Genomic DNA, 18377 nt, shown 5'->3' with positions numbered 1-18377 from the left:
CTGCTGCCGGGGGAGCTGGGGGGCTCCACAGCTTCTCCACACAGAAGCCCCCAGCCGGGGAGCAGCTCAAGGCTGGGTGCGAGGGCCACCTGGGCACAGAAGGCTCTGGAAGTGTGCAAGCGTGCACTGAGCATGCACGGAGTGGCGTTGCTCTTCCCGTGGTGCACTGATGGGAGCGAGAGGTTGGCCTGGCAAAGGCTGCGGAGCACCGGAGCGGTGTGGTGGGCAGCCAGATGGCACCCAGACCCTGCAGCAGCACCCAAACCCCTCGCTGCCCATGGGCTGTGGTGGCACGCGGCTCCCCAGGGGCAGCTGGGGGTTCTCAGCTCCATTTTCCCCATGGCTCAGGTTTGGGTTTGCTCCCGTTCTCCTCTTCTCCAGGCTCAGGAAGGTAAGTGGGGAGCTGGGCTGGTTCCAGGGAGCCAGGAGCAAAACCCATAGGTGCTGCGAGGAGGCAGGAAAGAGGGGTGAAGGTCCAGCCCCATCCTTGCCCTGTGGCTGCTGAGAGCATTGAGCCAAGCTGGCCGGTTGTGAGGTATCACAGGCTCTTCTGAGCCTCCTGGGGACCATGCCAGCACTGTGCACAAAGGGCTGGTGGAGGAGGATGTCACGTTAATAAACAGAGCGGGTGCTAGTGGTGAGGTGCTGCTTCAGAAGAGCCAAAGGGATCTCCCGCTGGCTCAGAGCCGTGGCTGCCCCCGTCCCCAGGGGTGCTGCACCCCAGCACCCGCCTGCGCCCATCCTGCCTGCCCGCACTGGGCTCTGACAGGGAGCCTCAAACTCTGGAAACCTGTTTTCTATTTAAATAAGATAACATTTATTAAAAATGCCGAATCTTGGCGAGCTGACAGCATCTGTCTAAATATTTATCCCTGTTCCAATCAGGCGCTGTGTTCCCATGACAGCACGATTAGCACCGTGCATATTTATGGCCTTCCCGGGTGCCAGGCTCCCCGTGCCCCCTGCCCTGTGCCCGGAGGCTGCTGACAACCCTTCTCTGTCCCTCCTGTGCCTTTCTGGGCTCCCAGAGGTGATCCCCAGGCTGGCAGCCATCCCCAGCCTGGCACATCCCTGCTGGGCTGGGCTGGAGCTGCCAGGAGCATCCAGGGCCAGGTAGGATGGGCAGGGAGCAGGTGCCACGTTTGTCCCCGCAGCACAGAAGGAGCAGTGCTGAGCGCAAGGCATGTTTTTTTCATGCAGGGACTTGAGAAGAAGGGACAGTGCAGGCACGACCTGCCCCAAAAGCAGGAGCCTGCCCTGCCTGCTGTGTGTCAGCATCAGGGGACTGGGTACCCGCGGGCATTGGGGATGGAGCAGGGATGCTCCAGCTCCATCCTGCTAGGCTCTGCCCTGCTCTGCAACGTGGCCTCGCTGGGGACTCGTGCTGTGGGGACAGCATGTGCTGCGCTGGCTCTGCAGGGCACCCCAGGGGTCCCGGCCGCCCACCCAGTGCCCAGTAGCAGCATGTGAGAAGAGCGTCTCGGGAGGGATTAGGGCAGTGTCTAGAAAAAGGGCTAATTCTGAGCCAGCGGCGCGGGGTGGCTCAGCACAGCTCTGCCCTGGTGCCACTGTTCTGGCAACACAGACAAAACCCTCTGGATCAGCTGAGCCGGCAGCAGCCAAAATCTGCTTTCCAGTTCCCAAAACCGGCAACGCTGAATTTAACTCTAAACTTCACCGCGTTTGACTCACCAAAAAGTCTGTCGGGTGCTGCCCCAGCGCTGGCTGCGGCCACTGGGCTGGGATGCTGCCGGGGGGGCTGATGCGCTGCCCCATCCCTGCCTCGCAGCACACTCCAGAGTTGGCAAAGAGGGAGGAAAGGGCAGAAATGATGCCAGCACCTCTCGTGCACAACTTCCAGGGGGATTTATATCTTCTTGCTGTGCTGCGGAGAACACAGGAGGGGTGCTGCCCACAGCAGGGTGGCTCTGGGCTGGGAGCAGGGGTCACTGTGGGTCCCTTGTCACATGGGAGCGGGGATGTGGGTGAGGAGGAGCCCTGGGAGGGCTACAGGGTGGGGGAAATGGGGCGTACTTGCTGTTCCTCCCGCTCAGAGCTTTCCCAGGGAGGCGTGCTGGGGCTGCAGAGGATGGGGTGTCCCTGGGGCTGGTGGCAGCTGTGCCCCCAGTCACCACGGTGGTGCCCCCAGCTGCAGCAGTGGTGCCCCCGGCTGCACCGGTGCCTCAGTCGCTGCAGTGGTGCCCCCAGAGCTGTGTTCGCCAGGGTCTGATCTGGTTGAGCATCTCCCTCTGCAGCCGTGGTGCCGGCTGTGTGGGGCCTCAGTGTGGGGCTGGTCCTGTGCCAGCAGGAAAATCTCTGCACAAACCCTTGAGCTGATACTGGGTGTGTGGGGAGCTGGGGAAGGGTCACCTGCCACCTCCTGCCCCGCAGAGCCTGCCCTTGGTTTGGGCTCACTTTCACCTGCTTTGGTAAACCCTCTTACCAGATCCCCCCAGCCAGATCCCACTGGGCTTCTGCCCCGCTCCGATGTTGCTTTCCAGCCCCTTCCCCTCCATGGGGCTGGGTGGGACTCACCTCCCCGGGCAGGTGCTGGGGCTGCGTGTGGCGAGCATGTGCCCATCCCTGCGGGTTCTTGATGGTTCTGGGATGTCACCTTCACCCAGCGGTGCTTCTGGCTGTGCTGATGCCACCATGTGCCCAGGCAGTCCCCGATCACCTCTCCTTTGTCCACAGGGCATTGTCTCCCACGCCTGGCCAGCGCCGGCTGCTCCGTGCCCGCCCTGCGATGCCACCCCACACTGCCACCCTGTGACACAGCCCTTGTCTTGGAGGTGATAGGGCACCTCTTCCTTGTTTGCTCCTGTGCTGGCAGAGCCCGCGGAGCCTGTGCCGTCGCAGAGAGAAAGGCAGGTCTGGCCACTGCCGTCCGTGCAGGGGCCCACAAGGTAGGAGGGACGTGGGTGCCTCTGTGCGTGTGGGGACCAGGGTGCTGGGAGGAGTCTCCTCTACATCCTCTTTCCCTGGCCCCTGTGCTGCTCTGGTCACTGGAGCAGGGCACAGGGTGTGGGGGTGTGCTCAGCGTCCTTCGGGGTGCTGCGGCGTGGCCGGACCCCAACGTGTGCCCTGCAGAGATGGCTTTCCAGCGGAGCCACAGGCTGAACCTGCTGCGCCTCATCGTGCTGCTCCTCGTGGCCTTGGCTGGCATCAAGTTCCTCTTCCGTGACAGGTGAGGGGCCAGCAGGACCCCAGATGGGTCAGGGGGCTGCACGGAGCCCTTAGAAGGTGCCCACACAGAGGCCGGGTGCTGTGGGGCAGCGGGTGTCCCTGTGCCCCACGGCATCCCCAGCCTGGCTCCGCTCCCTGCAGCTTCACCCTGGAGCTGCACAAGCACGTCAGCAAGGACAGCGAGTTCTGGGGGGACACGGGGGACACCGGTCAGGATGCCGGTCCCCAGAGCCAGGCAGTGGAGATCCCCGTGGCAAAGATAACGGCCCCGAGGCACGAGCCTGGGCAGGTCTCCAGGGACGTCAGCGCCACCGAGATGAGGCTGGTCCACCTGGACCTCAAGGGAGCTGCACCCAGGGTCTCCTACCTGGAGCAGGTGAGGATGCTCGGGGACCAGCGGGAGGTGCTGAGGGGCAGAGGGGGAGCAAAGCTGAGCTCACCCTGTCCACCCTGCAGGTGTTCCCCCTCCTGTCCCAGCTGGGAGCCAATGGCATCCTCATTGAGTACGAGGACATGTTCCCCTTCAAGGAGGAGCTGGAAATACTCCGGTCCCCGTACGCTTACAGGTGAGCTGGGGCTGCGTGCTGAGCTGCCAGAGGCTGCCAACACGGTGCTGGCAAGTCCCGATGTGCCAGGGTCTGGGTGTGACCTCCCTGGACCCGTGCCTGCAATAACCATGGTCAGAATGGGTTGTGCCACCAGCAGACCAGCTTCCTGCCCTGCTGGGTCAATATTTGTGTCCCCGTAGTAAAGTCCACACGGGCGTGGGATGGCTGGGGCCGCTTGGGCAGGGTGCTGGAGGAGGAGGAGGGAGTGCCCTCACGCGCGACCCTCTGCCCCTGGTGAGCCTGTCCCTGCCCTCCCAGCGAGGAGGACATCGAGCGGATCCAGCAGCTGGCGGAGCTCCACAAGCTGGAGGTGGTTCCCCTGGTGCAGACCTTTGGGCATGTCGAGGTAGGGTGTCCCGGTCCCGCTCCCCATTCCGCATCGCCGGGGGTTCCCCCTGAACCCCACCCTTAATGGCTCATCCAATGCAGTTCATCCTCAAACACGAGAAGTACCAGCACCTGCGGGAGGTCGAGCGCTTTCCCAACAGCTTCAACCCCCACCTCCCCGACACCCTGGCCCTGCTCAAGAGCATCTTGTCGCAGGTGATCGAGAAGCACAGGCGCTCCACCTGGATCCACATTGGCGCGGATGAGGTGGGTGCTGCAGGGACCCCAGCCCTCGTCCTGGACACCGCGTGCTCCCAGGGGCACAGAGCGTCCCCTCCCTTCTCAAATCCAGGTCTTCCACCTCGGGGAGGGGATGGACTCCAAGAACTGGATGAGCTACAACAAGGGCGACACCGGGACCATCTACCTGAAGCATATCAAGGAGGTGCTGGGCTTCATCACCACACAGTACTGGGGGCTGCGGGTGCTCATGTGGGACGACATGCTGAGGAAGATCAGCGTGGGAGCCCTGCAGGGTGAGAGGATGGGGACAGAGCTACAAGTCTTGGCAGCACCCGTCCACGTGGGTGCCCTGGCAGGCGTCGTGGGCTGCAGGTCTTGGAGACGCATGAGGAGCCTCAGGCATCCTCCTGCTGCTGGTGCCCACATCCTTGTCCCCGCTCCCTCCACAGAGTCTGGGATAGCGAAGCATGTCTCGCCTGTGGTGTGGTTCTACGCTCCTGACTTTGATGCGGAGCAGATCGGTGAGGTGGTGCACTGGGCTCCCAGGGCTGGTGGGGAGGGACACCCCCACTGAGCTCCCCCCAGCCCCCAGGGACGGTAACATTGATGCTCACGCCTGTCCCCGCTGCAGAGCCGTTCCTTACCAAGTACGCGGAGAGCGGCTTCGAAGCAGTGTGGTTCGCCAGCGCCTTCAAGGGCACCACGGGACCGACACAGGCTTGGCCCCCCCTGAGCTATCACCTGAAGAACCACCTGAGCTGGCTGAAGGTGATGCAGGCCCTGCCGCAGCTGGCCCCGCTGCGCTTCCAGGGCATCGTCCTCACCGGCTGGCAGAGGTGAGGGGCGGTGGGACCCCCGTCCTCCCCGGTGCCCGCGCAGCCCTGCTGGCGGCGGCGCAGGAGGCGATGGTGCGGGTTGCCCTGCTCTGCAGGTACGACCACTACTCGGTGCTCTGCGAGCTGCTGCCCGTCAGCATCCCCTCTCTGGCCATCTGCCTGCAGACGCTGGCGAACGGTGAGCCACCCGGGGGCTCATCCCCCATCTCTCCACCCATCCTGCGGGCAGGGATGGATACTGGGAGGCAGGGGAAGGAGAGTTTCAGCTCGCCCCGTTTCGGGGCACGGTGAAATGAGGGGTGAGTGTGTGATGACGGGGGGGCTTGGGCCCCTCTGCTCCTCTCCTTGTCCTCTGCAGGGGGATTCACGGAAGAGACGAAGAGGAAGGTGCTGGACGTGCTGGGCTTCCAGAGCATGGAGCTGGAGCAGAGCATGTGGTGCGTGGCGCAGCCCGGCCGTGGTGGGGGTGACAGGAGGGAGCAGAGGGTTTGTTGCTCAAACACCTGGTCCCAGATGAGCCTGGCGTGAGGGCAGATGCTGGGGTTCACCCAGCACAGAGCCCTGGTGTGGCCAAAGTACCCCACACGTCAAGCTCTCACCTCCTCCTCCCCTTCCCCCAGCGAGGGCCGGGGAGCGTTCCCTGGTGCGGAGATCTACCACATGGTCGAGCAGGTTAATGGCCACCTGAAGGAAAGCATCGTTAAGGCTCTGGAGGAGGAGAGGTAATGGATGGTGGGAGGCAGTGGGGTTGGCTGGCTCTGGCTGTGGGGTCGGGCACCATCCCTGGATGCTCCCCGTGCCCCCCACTCCCCTCGTGCCTCCCCAGTGCCATCAAGGGCTGGTTCAGCCCCTACCACCGCAAGCGCCTGTTCGGCAACCCCCGCAACATGGAGACCTTCGGCAGCAAGGTGCTCAAGTAGGTAGCGCTGGGGGCCAGGAGCCCCGCTAGGTGCCTTCGTGGAGCTGGGGGAGAGATCCTAGGCTCAGCTCTGGGGTCCCTCACACCTCCTGCTGGGCCCCTACTCTCCCTCTGCCAGGCTCCACGAGGACTGGGAGAGCTTCATCCGTGAACTGCATGGTCACCTGGAGAGGGTCTACTTCCCTGACACAGTGGAGGAGTGGATGGAGGAGAACGTCAACCCCTACCTGGACCAGCTGCGCGACCTGGTGCGGGACTACCAGGCCATCATCCGCCTCAACGCCAGGCCCAAGGTGATGTAGGGGCCACGGACCCCCTCGTTCCCACTGACCCCCAGGACGGGCTTCGGGTGCCGCCGTCGCATGTCTGTTTGCCGGTGACTGCCTCGATGACGTTGGTTCGTACTGTACAGAGAGCTCCCGCGCGTCCCACTCCCACAATAAAGTATTTTCGTAGATGCTGTGGGTGCTGGAGGGGCCACGGCTCTGCCCCCTGCGGGGGTGAGGGGAGCTGGGGGAGCACAGGGGGGCTGCCTTGCAAACAGCCCTAGCCCTGCGGGAGCTGGAGGCGGAGGGAGTCATAGAATGGGTTGGGTTGGAACGGACCTTGAAGCCACCTCTCGCTGGATCAGGGGCTCCCAGCCCCATCCAACCTGGCCTTGAACACCTCCAGGGATGGGGCAGCCACCCCTGTTCTGGGCAACCTGGGCTAGGGTGTCTCCATCCTCACAGGGAAATGTTTCTCCCAAAGATCTCATCTCAATCTCCCCTCTTGCAGCTGAAAACCGTTCACACCCTTGTCCTATCCCTGCCCTCCCTGCCCACGAGCCCCATCCCAGCTTTCCTGGAGCCCCTTTCGGTACTGGAAGCTCTTCCACGGTGCCCATCCCTGCAGCAGTGGGAGGCGAAGCCAAAACCTCCTGTGTCCCCATCTCTCTCCGTTCAGGGCACCGGTTTCTGCTCGGCGCATGCAGGGCAGCGACAAAGACATTTCACTGCACATTTCCCTGCTCTGCAAAGACCAACCCGACTTGGCAAGAGCCCGTCGGGAGCCGCAGAAACGCGAGGCGCTCGGAAGCGCCTTCTGCAAAAGCCTGGCTGAGCCAGGGGAGGAGGGAGAGCGGCTGTGACCCCATCCAGCCCCACACAGCCCCGCTGCCTGACCTCCTGGCTCGGTCACCAAGGTCCTAGCGAGGCCACCGGTGTCCCGTGTCCACGCTGGGTCCCTGGGTTCTAGCGCTGGGAGCCCAGCAGGAGTGAGCTGTGGGGCACAAAGGGACCTTTGTTGAGGAGCTTCATTTGTTATGGAGTGGTGGCAGATGTGAGGGGAGCCCCTGACCTGCTTGGGCGGGCGAGGAGCCCCAGCCCCCAGCCCCAGCCCCCCGTGCAGCCGCACAGCGCCAGCCTGCGGGATTAGAGCGCAGATTAGACAGCGTTCCATGCTGGCAACCCAAATGTCCTGGATTGGAAAGTGGGGGTGGGGAGACGAGACAGACCCCCTGCTACCCTTGGTGGGGGTCGGCTTGGAGCTGGGGGCTGCGGAGGGAGTTGGAGGCAGCCGGGGGCATCTGCAGGCTCCAGCTTGGGGGACATTGTGGGGGGAGCTTGGCTCTTGTTTGCTCAGAGTTTGCTTGGTTCCCTCCATCTTTCCCTCTGCCACAGGCACCCACCAGGGTCTGCAGGCAGCCACAGCCACGTGCTGCACCCACCAGTGCATCGCAGCCACACACTGCACCGCAGCCACACACTGCACCCACCAGCAAGCTGTGTCCATGCATCCCCATGCCCTGCAGCCACTGGCAAGCTGTGCCCATGCATTCCCATGCACTGCACCCACCAGTGCATTGCATCCCCGTGCACTGCATCCACTGGCAAGCTGTGTCCATGCCTCCCCATGCCCTGCACCCACCGGCACGCTGTGTCCATGCATCCCCATGCACTGCACCCACCAGCACGCTGTGGACACAGCATGCATCCCCGCGGACACATTGCATCCCCGTGCACTGCATCCACTGGCATGCTGTGTCCATGCATTCCCATGTGCTGTGTCCATACATTCCTCTGCGCTGCACCCACCAGCACGCTGTGTCCATGCATCCCCATGCACTGTGTCCATGCATCCCCATGCACTCCACCCACCAGTGCATCACATCGCCATGCAGTACATCCACCAGCATGCTGTGTCCATGCATCCCCATGCCCTGCAGCCACTGCTGCGCTGCAGCCTCCCCTCCCCGTGCCCGGCTGCCATGCAGCGACCGCTGCTGTCAGGGGTAACTGGGCACCACCAGCCTTTGGGACCAAGGCAGCCCAACAGGATTTTCCTGGAGCTGGCACGTCCGCAAGGCTGCGGGCGGGAGCTCCTCGGGGAGAGCAACAGTTTGGGGGGTTTTGTGGGGTGACGGCTGCGTCCTGCCCGGAGCGGGCACACGTTAACGCCTGCCGCATCGCTGGACCAGGTTTCCATCTGGTTCCTCGGCATCCTCGGCCCAGCCAGGCACGCTCTGTACCCTTAAGCCGTAAAAAAGTGGAAGGGGATGGGTGTCTCCGGCTGTTCGGTCGAAAAAAGTGGAAGATGAGGCAGTAACGACGCTGAATTCCTGCTCCAGCCGGGTTCCCGTTACCGGCCACCCCAGCCCGGCGGGCAGAGCCGCGGGGCCGGGCAGGGGAGCAGGGGGTGCCCCGTGGGGGGCTGCTCGACCCCCAGACCCCCGACAGGCGCTGCCACCCCCAGGGTCCCCGCGACGCCGGGGTCGCTGAGACCGGACGGCTCGTTACACCCCACGGCAGCTGGCGGCTCCCCCCCAGCTCCCGGTGCCCCCTCCTCCTTCCACCCCCCCTCCTTCCAGACCCCTCTCTGCTCCCGGTGCCCCTCCCCCTTCTCCCGGTGCAGCCCCTCCTCCCGGAATTTCCCCCTCCCCCCCCGACCCCCGAGCTCCCGGTGCCCCCCCCCCTCCTCCCGGAGCCCTCCAGGCGCTCCCGGTGAGCCGCAAGCCCCCCACCCCGGCCCTCCCGGCGCCCCCGTTCGGATCCTCCCTCCGCGCTCCAGGCGCTGCTGCCGCTCCGAGCGACCCCTCCTCCTGGTTCCCCCCCCCCAACCCCTTCCCGGTGAGCCGTGAGCCCCGCCTCCCCGTGCGCCCGGTGCCCCCCTCCCCTGCGCTCCCGGGGCGCTGCCTCCTCCCGGTGCTCCCCCCGCTCCTCCCGGTGCTCCACCCTCCGCGCTCCCTGTCCTCCCCCCTCCTCCTCCTGGTGTCCCCCTCCTCCCAGTGCGCCCCCCCCGCGCTCCCAGTGCCCCCCTCCTCACGGACCCTCCCCCTCCTCCCGGTGCTCCCATCCTCCCGGTGCGCCCCCCTTCTCCCAGACGCTCCCCCTCCTCCCGGCGCTCCCCCCTCCGCGCTGCCGGTGCTCCCCCCTCCTCCCGGTGCTCCCCCCACCTCCCGGACCCTCCTCCTCCTCCCGGTGCCCCCCCCTCCTCCCGCCGTCCCCCCGCCCCGCCGCGCCCCGCCCCGCCCCGGGCGCCGCCGCCGCCGCCGCCGCCTCCTCCGGAGCGGGCTGGGCAGAGGGGAGGGGGGCGTTGGGGGTGGGGGGGGGCCCGGTCTCGCCGCCCGCCCCTTCGCCGCGGAGGATGCTCGGGCCGTGAGCCCGCAGCCGGCAGCCCCGGCGCCGCGGAGCCATGGGCAAGGACCAGGAGCTGGTGCAGGCGGTGAAGGCGGAGGATGTCGCGGCCGTGCAGAAGCTGCTGCAGAGGCCCAAGCCCGGCAAAGCCAGTGAGTGGCCGGGGGGGGCACCGGGGAGGGGGGCGAGACCGGCCTCGCAGCCGCGGCGAGGGGCCCGCATCCCCCGCCTTGCTCCCTGCATCACACCCGCCTCTCCCGGGACCCCGCATCCCTCTCGCTGCTCCCCGCATCCCTCTCGCTGCTCCCCGCATCCCTCGCCTCGCTTCCCGCATCCCTTGCCTCGCTCCCCGCATCCCTCTCGCTGCTCCCCGCATCCCTCGCCTCGCTTCCCGCATCCCTTGCCTCGCTCCCCGCATCCCTCTCGCTGCTCCCCGCATCCCTCGCCTCGCTCCCCGCATCCCTCGCCTCGCTCCCCGCATCCCTCACCCTGCTCCCCGCATCCCTCGCAGTGCTCCCCACATCCTTCTCCTTGCTCCCTGCATCCCTCTCCTTGCTCCCCGCATCCCTCTCCTCGCTCCCTACATCCCTCGCAGTGCTCCCCGCATCCCTCACCCTGCTCCCCGCATCCCACCCGCCTCTCCCAGCTTATGCCACCCCGCAGCATCCCTGGCTGGGATGCTCTGCACCCAGAGCAGCTCGGGACCCCCCGTCCTGGGACCACGAGCGAGGGCAGCGCTGGGGGCACGTGCATGTGCAGGCAGTGGGTGTGTGCAAACACACACACGCGTGGCCCGTGCACACGCACACGCATGGACCATGCGTGTGCGTGTGCACGGGCCACGCGTGTGTGCAGCAGGATGCTGGCACTTGCACGGATCCATCCGTGGGCACCGTGTGTGCGTATGCGCCTGTGTTTGGGTGTCAGTCTGCACCCCGGCATATGTGTGTTTGTGGCTGTGTTGGCGGTTCTCCGTCTGGGGGTGTTTGGATGCATCTCCCGGGGTGCATCCCCGCGGCTGGCTTCACGCAACGGGGTTCTGCGTGTGTAATTTGCGCGTGTGGCTCCGTGAGGCTCTGCTTTCCCCTCTCTCTGCTGAGGCGTTCCGCTCGGGACTGAATTATTCATGCTGCTGATGCAGCCGCAGGTTTCAGGCCTGGTGCGCTAGACCAACCCTGGGCACGGACAGGGACCGCGGGGACCGCTCGAGTGGCATCAGGTCGCTGGGTACACGGCTCCTTTGCCATCTCCCCCCCAGCATCCCTCCCTCCGGGGCCCAGCACTCCCCAAATGCGGGTACCCCTGTGTCCCCGGAGCCGTGTGGGGCTGGTACGGTGTCCCTGGTCGTGCAGGGTTGTTTCTGGTTGAGCAGGGCTGGCGTGGTGTCCCCTGTGTCCCGGTGCCAGGCAGGGTTGGTATGGGTGGCATCCCCTGTTGTTGTCACCGTAGTGCAGGGCCAGCGCGGTGTCCCTGGTGCTTTACAGGGCTGTTGTGGCATCCGTCGTGTCCCCAGGGCCGGTGTGGCATCTCTGGTGCCGTGCAGGGCCAGTGTGGTGTCCCCCGCGTCCCCAGTGCCATCGTCGCTGTCATGGCCAAGGGCCTATGCAGGGAGAGAAGAGGCTGCATCTCAGAACCTCCTTCATCCCAGCTCTCTCGAGGCGCTGCCCCTTCCGTGGCCTCTCGGAGCAGGGGTGCTGAGGATGGGGATGCCAGCGCTATCCCCCTCTCCCATCACTGCCGGCCCGGGCGCACAGCTGGTGTTGCTGTGGTAACGGCCAGCGGTGCCGGAGTGCCACCACCTCCTCCTGCATCCCGCGCCTTCCCAGCCCTGCTCTGCTGCATCTCCCACCCTGACGGCTCTCCCACTGCAGAGCCCTCCGGTGCTCCCTGTGCCAGGCTCGCGGGCGAGGGACAAGGGATGCCCAGTGAAGCCAAACTCGGCCAGCATGGTGCTGGAGAGATTCCTGGACGCCTGCCCCGTGCCCTGGCTGGGCTGCACGTCTCCAGCTCCAGTGCTGCTCTGGCACCGTTTCACCGTGGGACCCAACTCTTGTGCCCGGCGGTGGGTGCCGAGCTCCGAGCTCCTGGCCTGGGCCGCATGGGCACCTCCATCACGGGGCCGCGGGAGCGACGTACGGCACAGGGTGGGAGATCCCGGTGCCGGAGGCTCCCCACGTCCCCTCCGCGTGCCGGCCCCACGTGTGCCTCTGGCGCTCCCCGTGCTGTGCGGCACCAGGAAGATTTGTAACTTAGCTCCTGTTATCTGGATAATATCCTATTCATGTGGGGTTTAATAAATGAGATTTTTGAAATCCCTGCGTGAATTAACACGGGTTGCTATGGCGACGTGGGGCCCGATTGTGCCGGTGGAGTACGAGTTTGTGGGGCCCGGGCCGGCCGCAGCGCTGGCTTCGCGGGCATCCATAATTGATGAGGTTGTCTGAAAGTTACGCAAATCAGATGCAGGGATTTGGCAGCAAACGGTTTCCCTCCAGGTCCCCTCCTCCCCGGTGCTACCTCGAAGAATTGTGGTGACTTGGCGTTTTCCCCTCGGCTCCCCAGCTCGGGCACCGTGGGATGGGGTGAAGATCGGGGTGTCCCAGCCGCCTCCGTGCCCGCTGTGCCATCCCTGTCCTGGGCATGCGGGAGAGGGGGCTGTGGTGGATTGGAGCGAGTGGGCTCCTTCCTTGCGAGGCGGGCACTGCCTGTGGCTCATCTGCTCTGGAAATGGCTCCTGCGTGGCATCTGCTAGCGCTGCAGGACCTCGAGCCGAGGGCCAGGGCCTTCTGCCCCAGCTTCTCCTCCTACTGGGCTGGGAAGCTTCGCAAAGCGCTTCCACGTGGGGTGGCTTCGTGCGGCAAAGGCGATTTCCCGGCACGCGGTCCTGCGGTGCCAGGGCGAGCACTCGATGCAGCAGGTGCTGGCTGCAGCCTGGCTGTGGGGGTGGGAGCCGGGCACTGGATCCCACATCCACTGCACCCTGCTGGGCTGGGAGTGGGAGCTGGGCACTGCATCCCGCATCCACTGCACCCTGCTGGGCTGGAAGTGGGAGCTGAGCACTGGATCCCGCATCCACTGCACCCTGCAGGGCTGGGAACAGGAGCTGGGCACTGGATCCCAGATCCCTTGCACCCTGCTGGGCTGGAAGTGGGAGCTGGGCACTGCATCCCGCATCCACTGCACCCTGCAGGGCTGGGAACAGGAGCTGGGCACTGGATCCCACATCCTCTGCACTCTCCTGGGCTGGGAATGGGAGTTGGGTATGGGATCCCACATGCCCTGCACCCTGCTGTGCCAGGGTAGCCCAGCTGTGCCTGGTCCCACAGCCCGGGGTTGCAGGTGCCAAGGTTCGGGAAGCTCTCTGGGTGCCCCTGCCCTTGGTGAGACCCTCAATCCTGTGTTGCCATCTGCACAGGGCTCTGTGTCCTGCCTTGCATGTCACTAGCAACACCCCTGGCATTTCGGGGCTTATCCCAGCCAACCCTGGTCTTGCTGTCACCCACAGGTCCTACCCTGCCTGGTGAGGGACCCCAACCCCAGTGGCCCCATGGCCACCTCTGGCCACGCTGCTCCTAGATAGAGCCTGTTGTGGGTGAACAGACCTGGGGGTGCAGCCAGGCAGCTCCTGGGTGGGGTGTGTGTGGTGCAGGCAGCGCGGGCAGAAGGGGAGGGACCTCAGCGAGCATCCCCAAGCTTGTCACCCGCTGCCGTCCCATGAGGACTCGTGCCAGGACGCAAGCAGAGCTGCAGCAGCCATGCAGGATCAGGACTCTGCCGGTGGTCCAGGATGCGGGGGCAGTGGGAGGCAGGAGCCAGAGCCCTGGGGAACACGGGCTCCCCGGGCAGGGCCTTGCTGGCTGCCTCCAGCGCGTCCCCCTGCACGGCAGCCGGTTAATTCGGGTTTTTTTTTTTTTGCTTGCCTTTGATTGCATTAATAATCTTCCCTGATAATAGTATTTAATAAAACCAGGCTAATATGGCGCAGTTAGGAAATGTCTTTGACATTTTACAATTCAATTTCCATGCAGTAAGAGGCAGGGCAGCTGCAAATCCAATTGTGGTGCAGTGCCCAGGGTGCGCGTGGCCCGCAGCCACCGGAGCTGCCCGCTTCCCTCCGGTAACGCAGGGAACTTCCCGGGGTGGCAGCCTCCCCTCCTGCTGCTCCCGACCACGGGCGCTGGGGCAGCCCCCTCTTTCCCACAGGAGAAGCCCAGGCATGGGGCGAGCAGGTGATGCTCACCAGGATGTCCAGGAGCTCCCAGTCTCTGGAGCCGCTGGTGCTGGGAAGGATGTTTGGAGTGGAAGGGGCTGCAGGGCTGGATCCTGTGGCAGCTTGTCCAAACTGGGGGCTGCAAAGGGTGCTGGGACCTCCATATCCTCTGTTCTGTGGCTGAGTGTTGGTCCCGTGGCCACCTCAACCGCCTCAGCATGGATTCTGGGTTGGGCTGGGGTGTGCAGGGCGATGCCAGCACAAGGCAATAGCGGAGCATCCCAGCATGTCCCAGGCACAGGGCCCGAGGGCTGTCCAGGATGGCAGTCAGGGCTGAGCAGCTCCTGCCGTGCTTAGCAGCATGTCAACAAGTCCCTTATAAACTTCTTTTTGGGTTTCTAGCCTGCCTGTGAAGCCTCGCTCCCAGCAGGACTTGGCAGACGGGCGCGTGCTGGCGTGTGCCAAGTTTCCTTCCAGAGGGGGATTATCGCTCAGCTCGGGGTGACATCTCGTTACTTTATCTTCTTGCCCCTCTGGCTGGGCTGGAGTTGTGGGTGTGAACCCTCACTCTGGGGCTGGCCACGGGGTCCCTGCCCACTAGCGGGGGCTGCAGCAGCCGCGGGGCTGTTGGCCACAGCCACCAAGCAGCCGCATGGCCAGTGGCTCTGCTCACAGCTCGTGGCTTCTTGGCTGGCGTGGATATTCTCGTGCAGTCCTGACTTCACCTGGCTGACACCAGTGAGCCCTTTGCTGGCAGCGGGCACCCTCTTGTGCCCAGGGCTCTCCAGGGGCCACTGGCTCAGGCTGTTCCCCACGAGGACTTTGTGGCCAGGTGCCACTGTGCTCCTCGCTGCCCATGTCCAGGGAGACGCTCCCAGGAGTGGCTGGGGATGTGTCAGTGCCAGGCTGCTCCCAGGGGTGATGGTGCCAGTGGTGCAGCAGGACCGGGTGCTGCGAGTGCCCTGAGCTCCCCTCCACTGCCAGTCCCTTCTCCCAGTCCCTCCGCCAGCCCGGTGTGGTTTCCAGTAGCCAGGCTGGCGTCTGGCTCCTCTCCCCTGCTCTGCTGAGCTCCCTTTAACCCTTCCCTTCCTTTCCCAGCTGCTGGGAAAGGCTGCAGTCAGCCCCCTCCCCAGCTCAACGCGTGCCCCCAGCCCCTTCCCCCTGCCCCGTGCCCACTGCTCAGCCCTGCGGTGCTGCCCTGGGCTGTGTGGCGCTGTGCCGGGGTCCCAGTGGTGGGTCCTTGGTGACTGTTGGCCCTGGGCACATGGAGCTGTTGCTAGGTGGGGTGAGCTGTGGAGGGAACTGTGTGGCTCAGGGGCGAAGCTCGGGGTGATGCTCGGGGCAGGGGGCAGGCATGGCGGGTGCCAGGAGCGCGGGGTGCCGCCGCACCAGGACTGGGCATTGCCAGGGCTGGGCAGCGCTGGCCGCCCCGTGGGGCTGGCACCGGTGAGCTTTTGGCTGAACGCTAGCCGTGAACCTGCCGTGCGCTGCCCTCGCTATCCGTGCCTCTCACAAGTGTTAAGACACCACCAGGAGAGCGTCGAGGAACTCATCTGCTCTTATTTAATGGATGCTGCTCCTGGGCCAGGCTCCCGCAGGCGAGGGAAAGGCATTGGGAAGCAAAACCTGCTCAGGAGCACCTGGGCTTGTGCTGGCCTGCGCGGATGCTGCTACAACATCCCCACTTTATTCCCTGGCTGCGGCCGAGTGTGCCGTGAGGCCAGGCAGTGCCAGGCTGGCCGCTGAGCTGGTGTGCAGCACCGACGTCCACCTCTGCCCTGGGTTACCATGCTGCCTGCTGCTGGGGGACATGCGGGACTCGACCTCCCCGACCCCTCTCCTTGGAGGGATGGGGCCAAGGCAGGAGCGATGCTGCCAGCGGGCTGCCTCTTCGTGCCAGGCTAAAAGGGATCTTTAAACCTTAATGAAATGTTAATAGTATTTTCCAACTCAATACGGGAGTAGAAAATGAGGTGTTTAACGCCGGGCTCTGCAGCGACAGGAGCAATCAGGCTGAGAAATGGGAAGCTGGGGACACAGCACCGGCCTCGGCACAGCCCGACGGCTCCGTGTTGCCGAGGCTGGATCTGGTGATGGATGAGTGCCGGTGCCTGGCATGAGTCGTCTGGCCAGTGAAGCACGATGCTGGGATGGTGTGGGAGAGCAGCTGGCGTGGTGATGCTGAATCTGCCTGGGTCTCCTTGGGTCTCACCGGCAAGGTCACTACTGCCCACCTGGTGAGAGCCGAGCAGATCAAGGTGATTGTGGGGCTGGGGTGCTCCGGGCACTGCAGGCTGATGGGACCCTCGCTCTGGGCCCTGCCGTGGCACCTGCTGCCAGGAGACGGAGCTGGTGCCCAAACAGGCACAGCCCGGGCTCTGCATCTCTGAGCACCGTAGCCACCGGCGGCTGGCTGCTCCGCACCAGTGCTGCTCTGCCAGCGTGCGTCTGTATGTGCCCCTTGTGCATCCGTGTGTGCCCTTGTGCGGCCACGTGCATCTGTGCATTTGTGGAGAGGAGGGTGATGGCCTCTTCTCCCAAGTGACAGGGGATAGGACGAGAAGGAATGGCCTCAAACTCTGCCAGGGGAGGTTCAGGCTGGACATTAGGAAAAAATTTTCATGGAAAGGGTCATTGGGCACTGAAACAGGCTGCCCAGGGAGGTGGTTGAGTCACCTTCCCTGGAGGTGTTTAAAGGATGGGTGGATGAGGTGCTGAGGGGCATGGTTTAGTGTTTGATAGGAATGGTTGGACTTGATGATCCAGTGGGTCTTTTCCAACCTGGTGATTCTGTGATTCTATGATTCTATGATCTGTGTGCATGTGCGCATCTGTGTGCATACAGCTGCTTCCGTGTGCGTTGTTCACCCCTGTGCATCCATGTGCATGCGTGTGCATCTCTGTGCCTGCAGCCGTCTCCGCTGGCGGCTTTGGCAGTGCCTCCTCCCTGTCCTGGCGTGGGGCTCGGCGCTGGGGCTGCAGCAGCAGCAGCAGCCGGCTGATCCTTTCCAGATGTGGCTGCTGGGAGCCCGGCTCTGTGCCGCCTCCTGGCCAAGGCCCCCATAGAATTTTGGTCCGTGGCTGCTGGAGCCGCTGGAGCAGACAAAGCAGCCGCCTGTCCGGCTCCTGCATTGCAGCTGGGCTGTTTACAGCGCGCTTCTCGTGGCTGTGCAGCTCCGCAGCAGCTTTTCTCCCGGCTGTCTCCGCTCCAGCATGCGGGGCTGCTGAGGCCGTGGCTGACTGAACCCTGGCTCCTGGCGGGGTTGGGGAGGTTGGTCCCACAGAACCCCTACCAGCCCCCCTCCAGCACCCGCTGTGCTGGGGACACTGGGACGTGTCCTGCGATCCCTGCCCTTCTCCTGCAGCGCTGCTGGGCCTTCGGGAGCCGTGTCGCCCACCCTGTGCTCCTGCTGCCCACCGGCACCACCGGGGAAGGGGCTGCGGTGCCGAGGGTGCGCGGGTGAGCGCTGTGCTCCGGCATGTGGGGAAGCCAGGCTGTGATGTGGACAAGGACAAGTGATGGCACTAAAGGCACTGTGTTTAAAATAGACCTCAGGGGCTGTTTTATCCCAGTATGGAGTGGGAGCTCGGAGCCCAGTGCCGCAGCATTTCTTATTGCCCACTGATTTGTCTGGACTGCTCTCATGGATGTGCACGCACACCGGCACATGTTCCGCGTAAGCCAGGGAGCTCCCCACCGCTTTGGCTGGGTTCGTGGGAGGCCAGATGATAGCAAATGTTCGTTGGTTAACGATGATTTGAGATACATAAAGCTACTGGTACCTCCATGTAGGCCAGCGTGGCTGAGGTCGGTTCTCCCAGGGCTCCCAGGCCCCGTGGAGGAGGCGAGGAGATGGGTAGGATGAGGATGGGCAGGACTATCTCTACCCCAAGGTGGAGGTGAGCAGTGCCAGCATCTGCCCCCTCTCTGCATGTCTGTCCTGGGTGCCCTGCCACTGCGATGTGCTGCTGGCTTAACTGGGATGCAGGCGGACGCAGACAGGAGGTGGCCCCAAGCAGCTGCATCACGTCCCCAGCGCGGCAGCCTCGCTGTGCCGGTGGGGACTCCTTGCAGGCAGGGTGATTACTGAAAATTACCTGTTTGCACCACCCCGGTGCGGGGAGAGCAGTCTGTCAATTAAGGCTCCATGGAAGCGGCACCGACACGCATTTCCGCAGAGACGAAGGTGGGCGTGTGGCTGGCACCCGGCCGGCGGCGACGGGCGTGATGGAGTTGCTGTGATGCTTCGTGCTGATCCCACGGTACTGAGCGCGGCAACTCACGTCCCACCTGTGTCGCCTGCATCCCTGCCCGTCCCTGCTGCCAGCTTCCCCGCATCCCCGACTGCACGGGGCCGAGTCACCGGGATCTGAACAGGCTGGACCCCTGGGCTGAGACCAATGGCATGAGGTTTAACAAGGCCAAATGGTGGG

General features: G+C 64.6%; 2 protein-coding genes across 2 annotated transcripts in view; both read left to right on the top strand.

The window, feature by feature from the left end:
* The first annotated feature begins 2694 nt into the window (after nt 1-2694).
* Nucleotides 2695-6577, top strand: LOC138727515 (hexosaminidase D-like). The gene is made up of 14 exons (XM_069870001.1): nt 2695-2871; nt 3091-3187; nt 3328-3562; nt 3643-3752; nt 4053-4140; nt 4224-4388; nt 4474-4657; nt 4814-4885; nt 4996-5200; nt 5296-5378; nt 5559-5637; nt 5821-5922; nt 6027-6116; nt 6238-6577. The coding sequence occupies exons 2-14, from the start codon at nt 3093-3095 to the stop codon at nt 6419-6421; spliced, it is 1692 nt and encodes a 563-aa protein (XP_069726102.1). The 5' UTR covers nt 2695-2871; nt 3091-3092; the 3' UTR covers nt 6422-6577.
* Nucleotides 6578-9706: 3129 nt separating this feature from the next.
* The window catches only part of CASKIN1 (CASK interacting protein 1), a 32137-nt gene continuing 23466 nt past the window's right edge, over nt 9707-18377 (top strand). Inside the window, exon 1 of the mRNA XM_069869959.1 lies at nt 9707-9885. Coding sequence (XP_069726060.1) covers nt 9792-9885 — 94 coding nt within the window. The 5' untranslated portion in view covers nt 9707-9791. The remainder of the gene's footprint in view (nt 9886-18377) is intronic.

The sequence above is a fragment of the Phaenicophaeus curvirostris genome, chromosome 16 (genome assembly GCF_032191515.1).
Source record: "Phaenicophaeus curvirostris isolate KB17595 chromosome 16, BPBGC_Pcur_1.0, whole genome shotgun sequence".
Taxonomy (NCBI): domain Eukaryota; kingdom Metazoa; phylum Chordata; class Aves; order Cuculiformes; family Cuculidae; genus Phaenicophaeus; species Phaenicophaeus curvirostris.
Note: the sequence above shows the minus strand (reverse complement) of the source record. Positions and strands in the feature narration are given on the sequence as shown.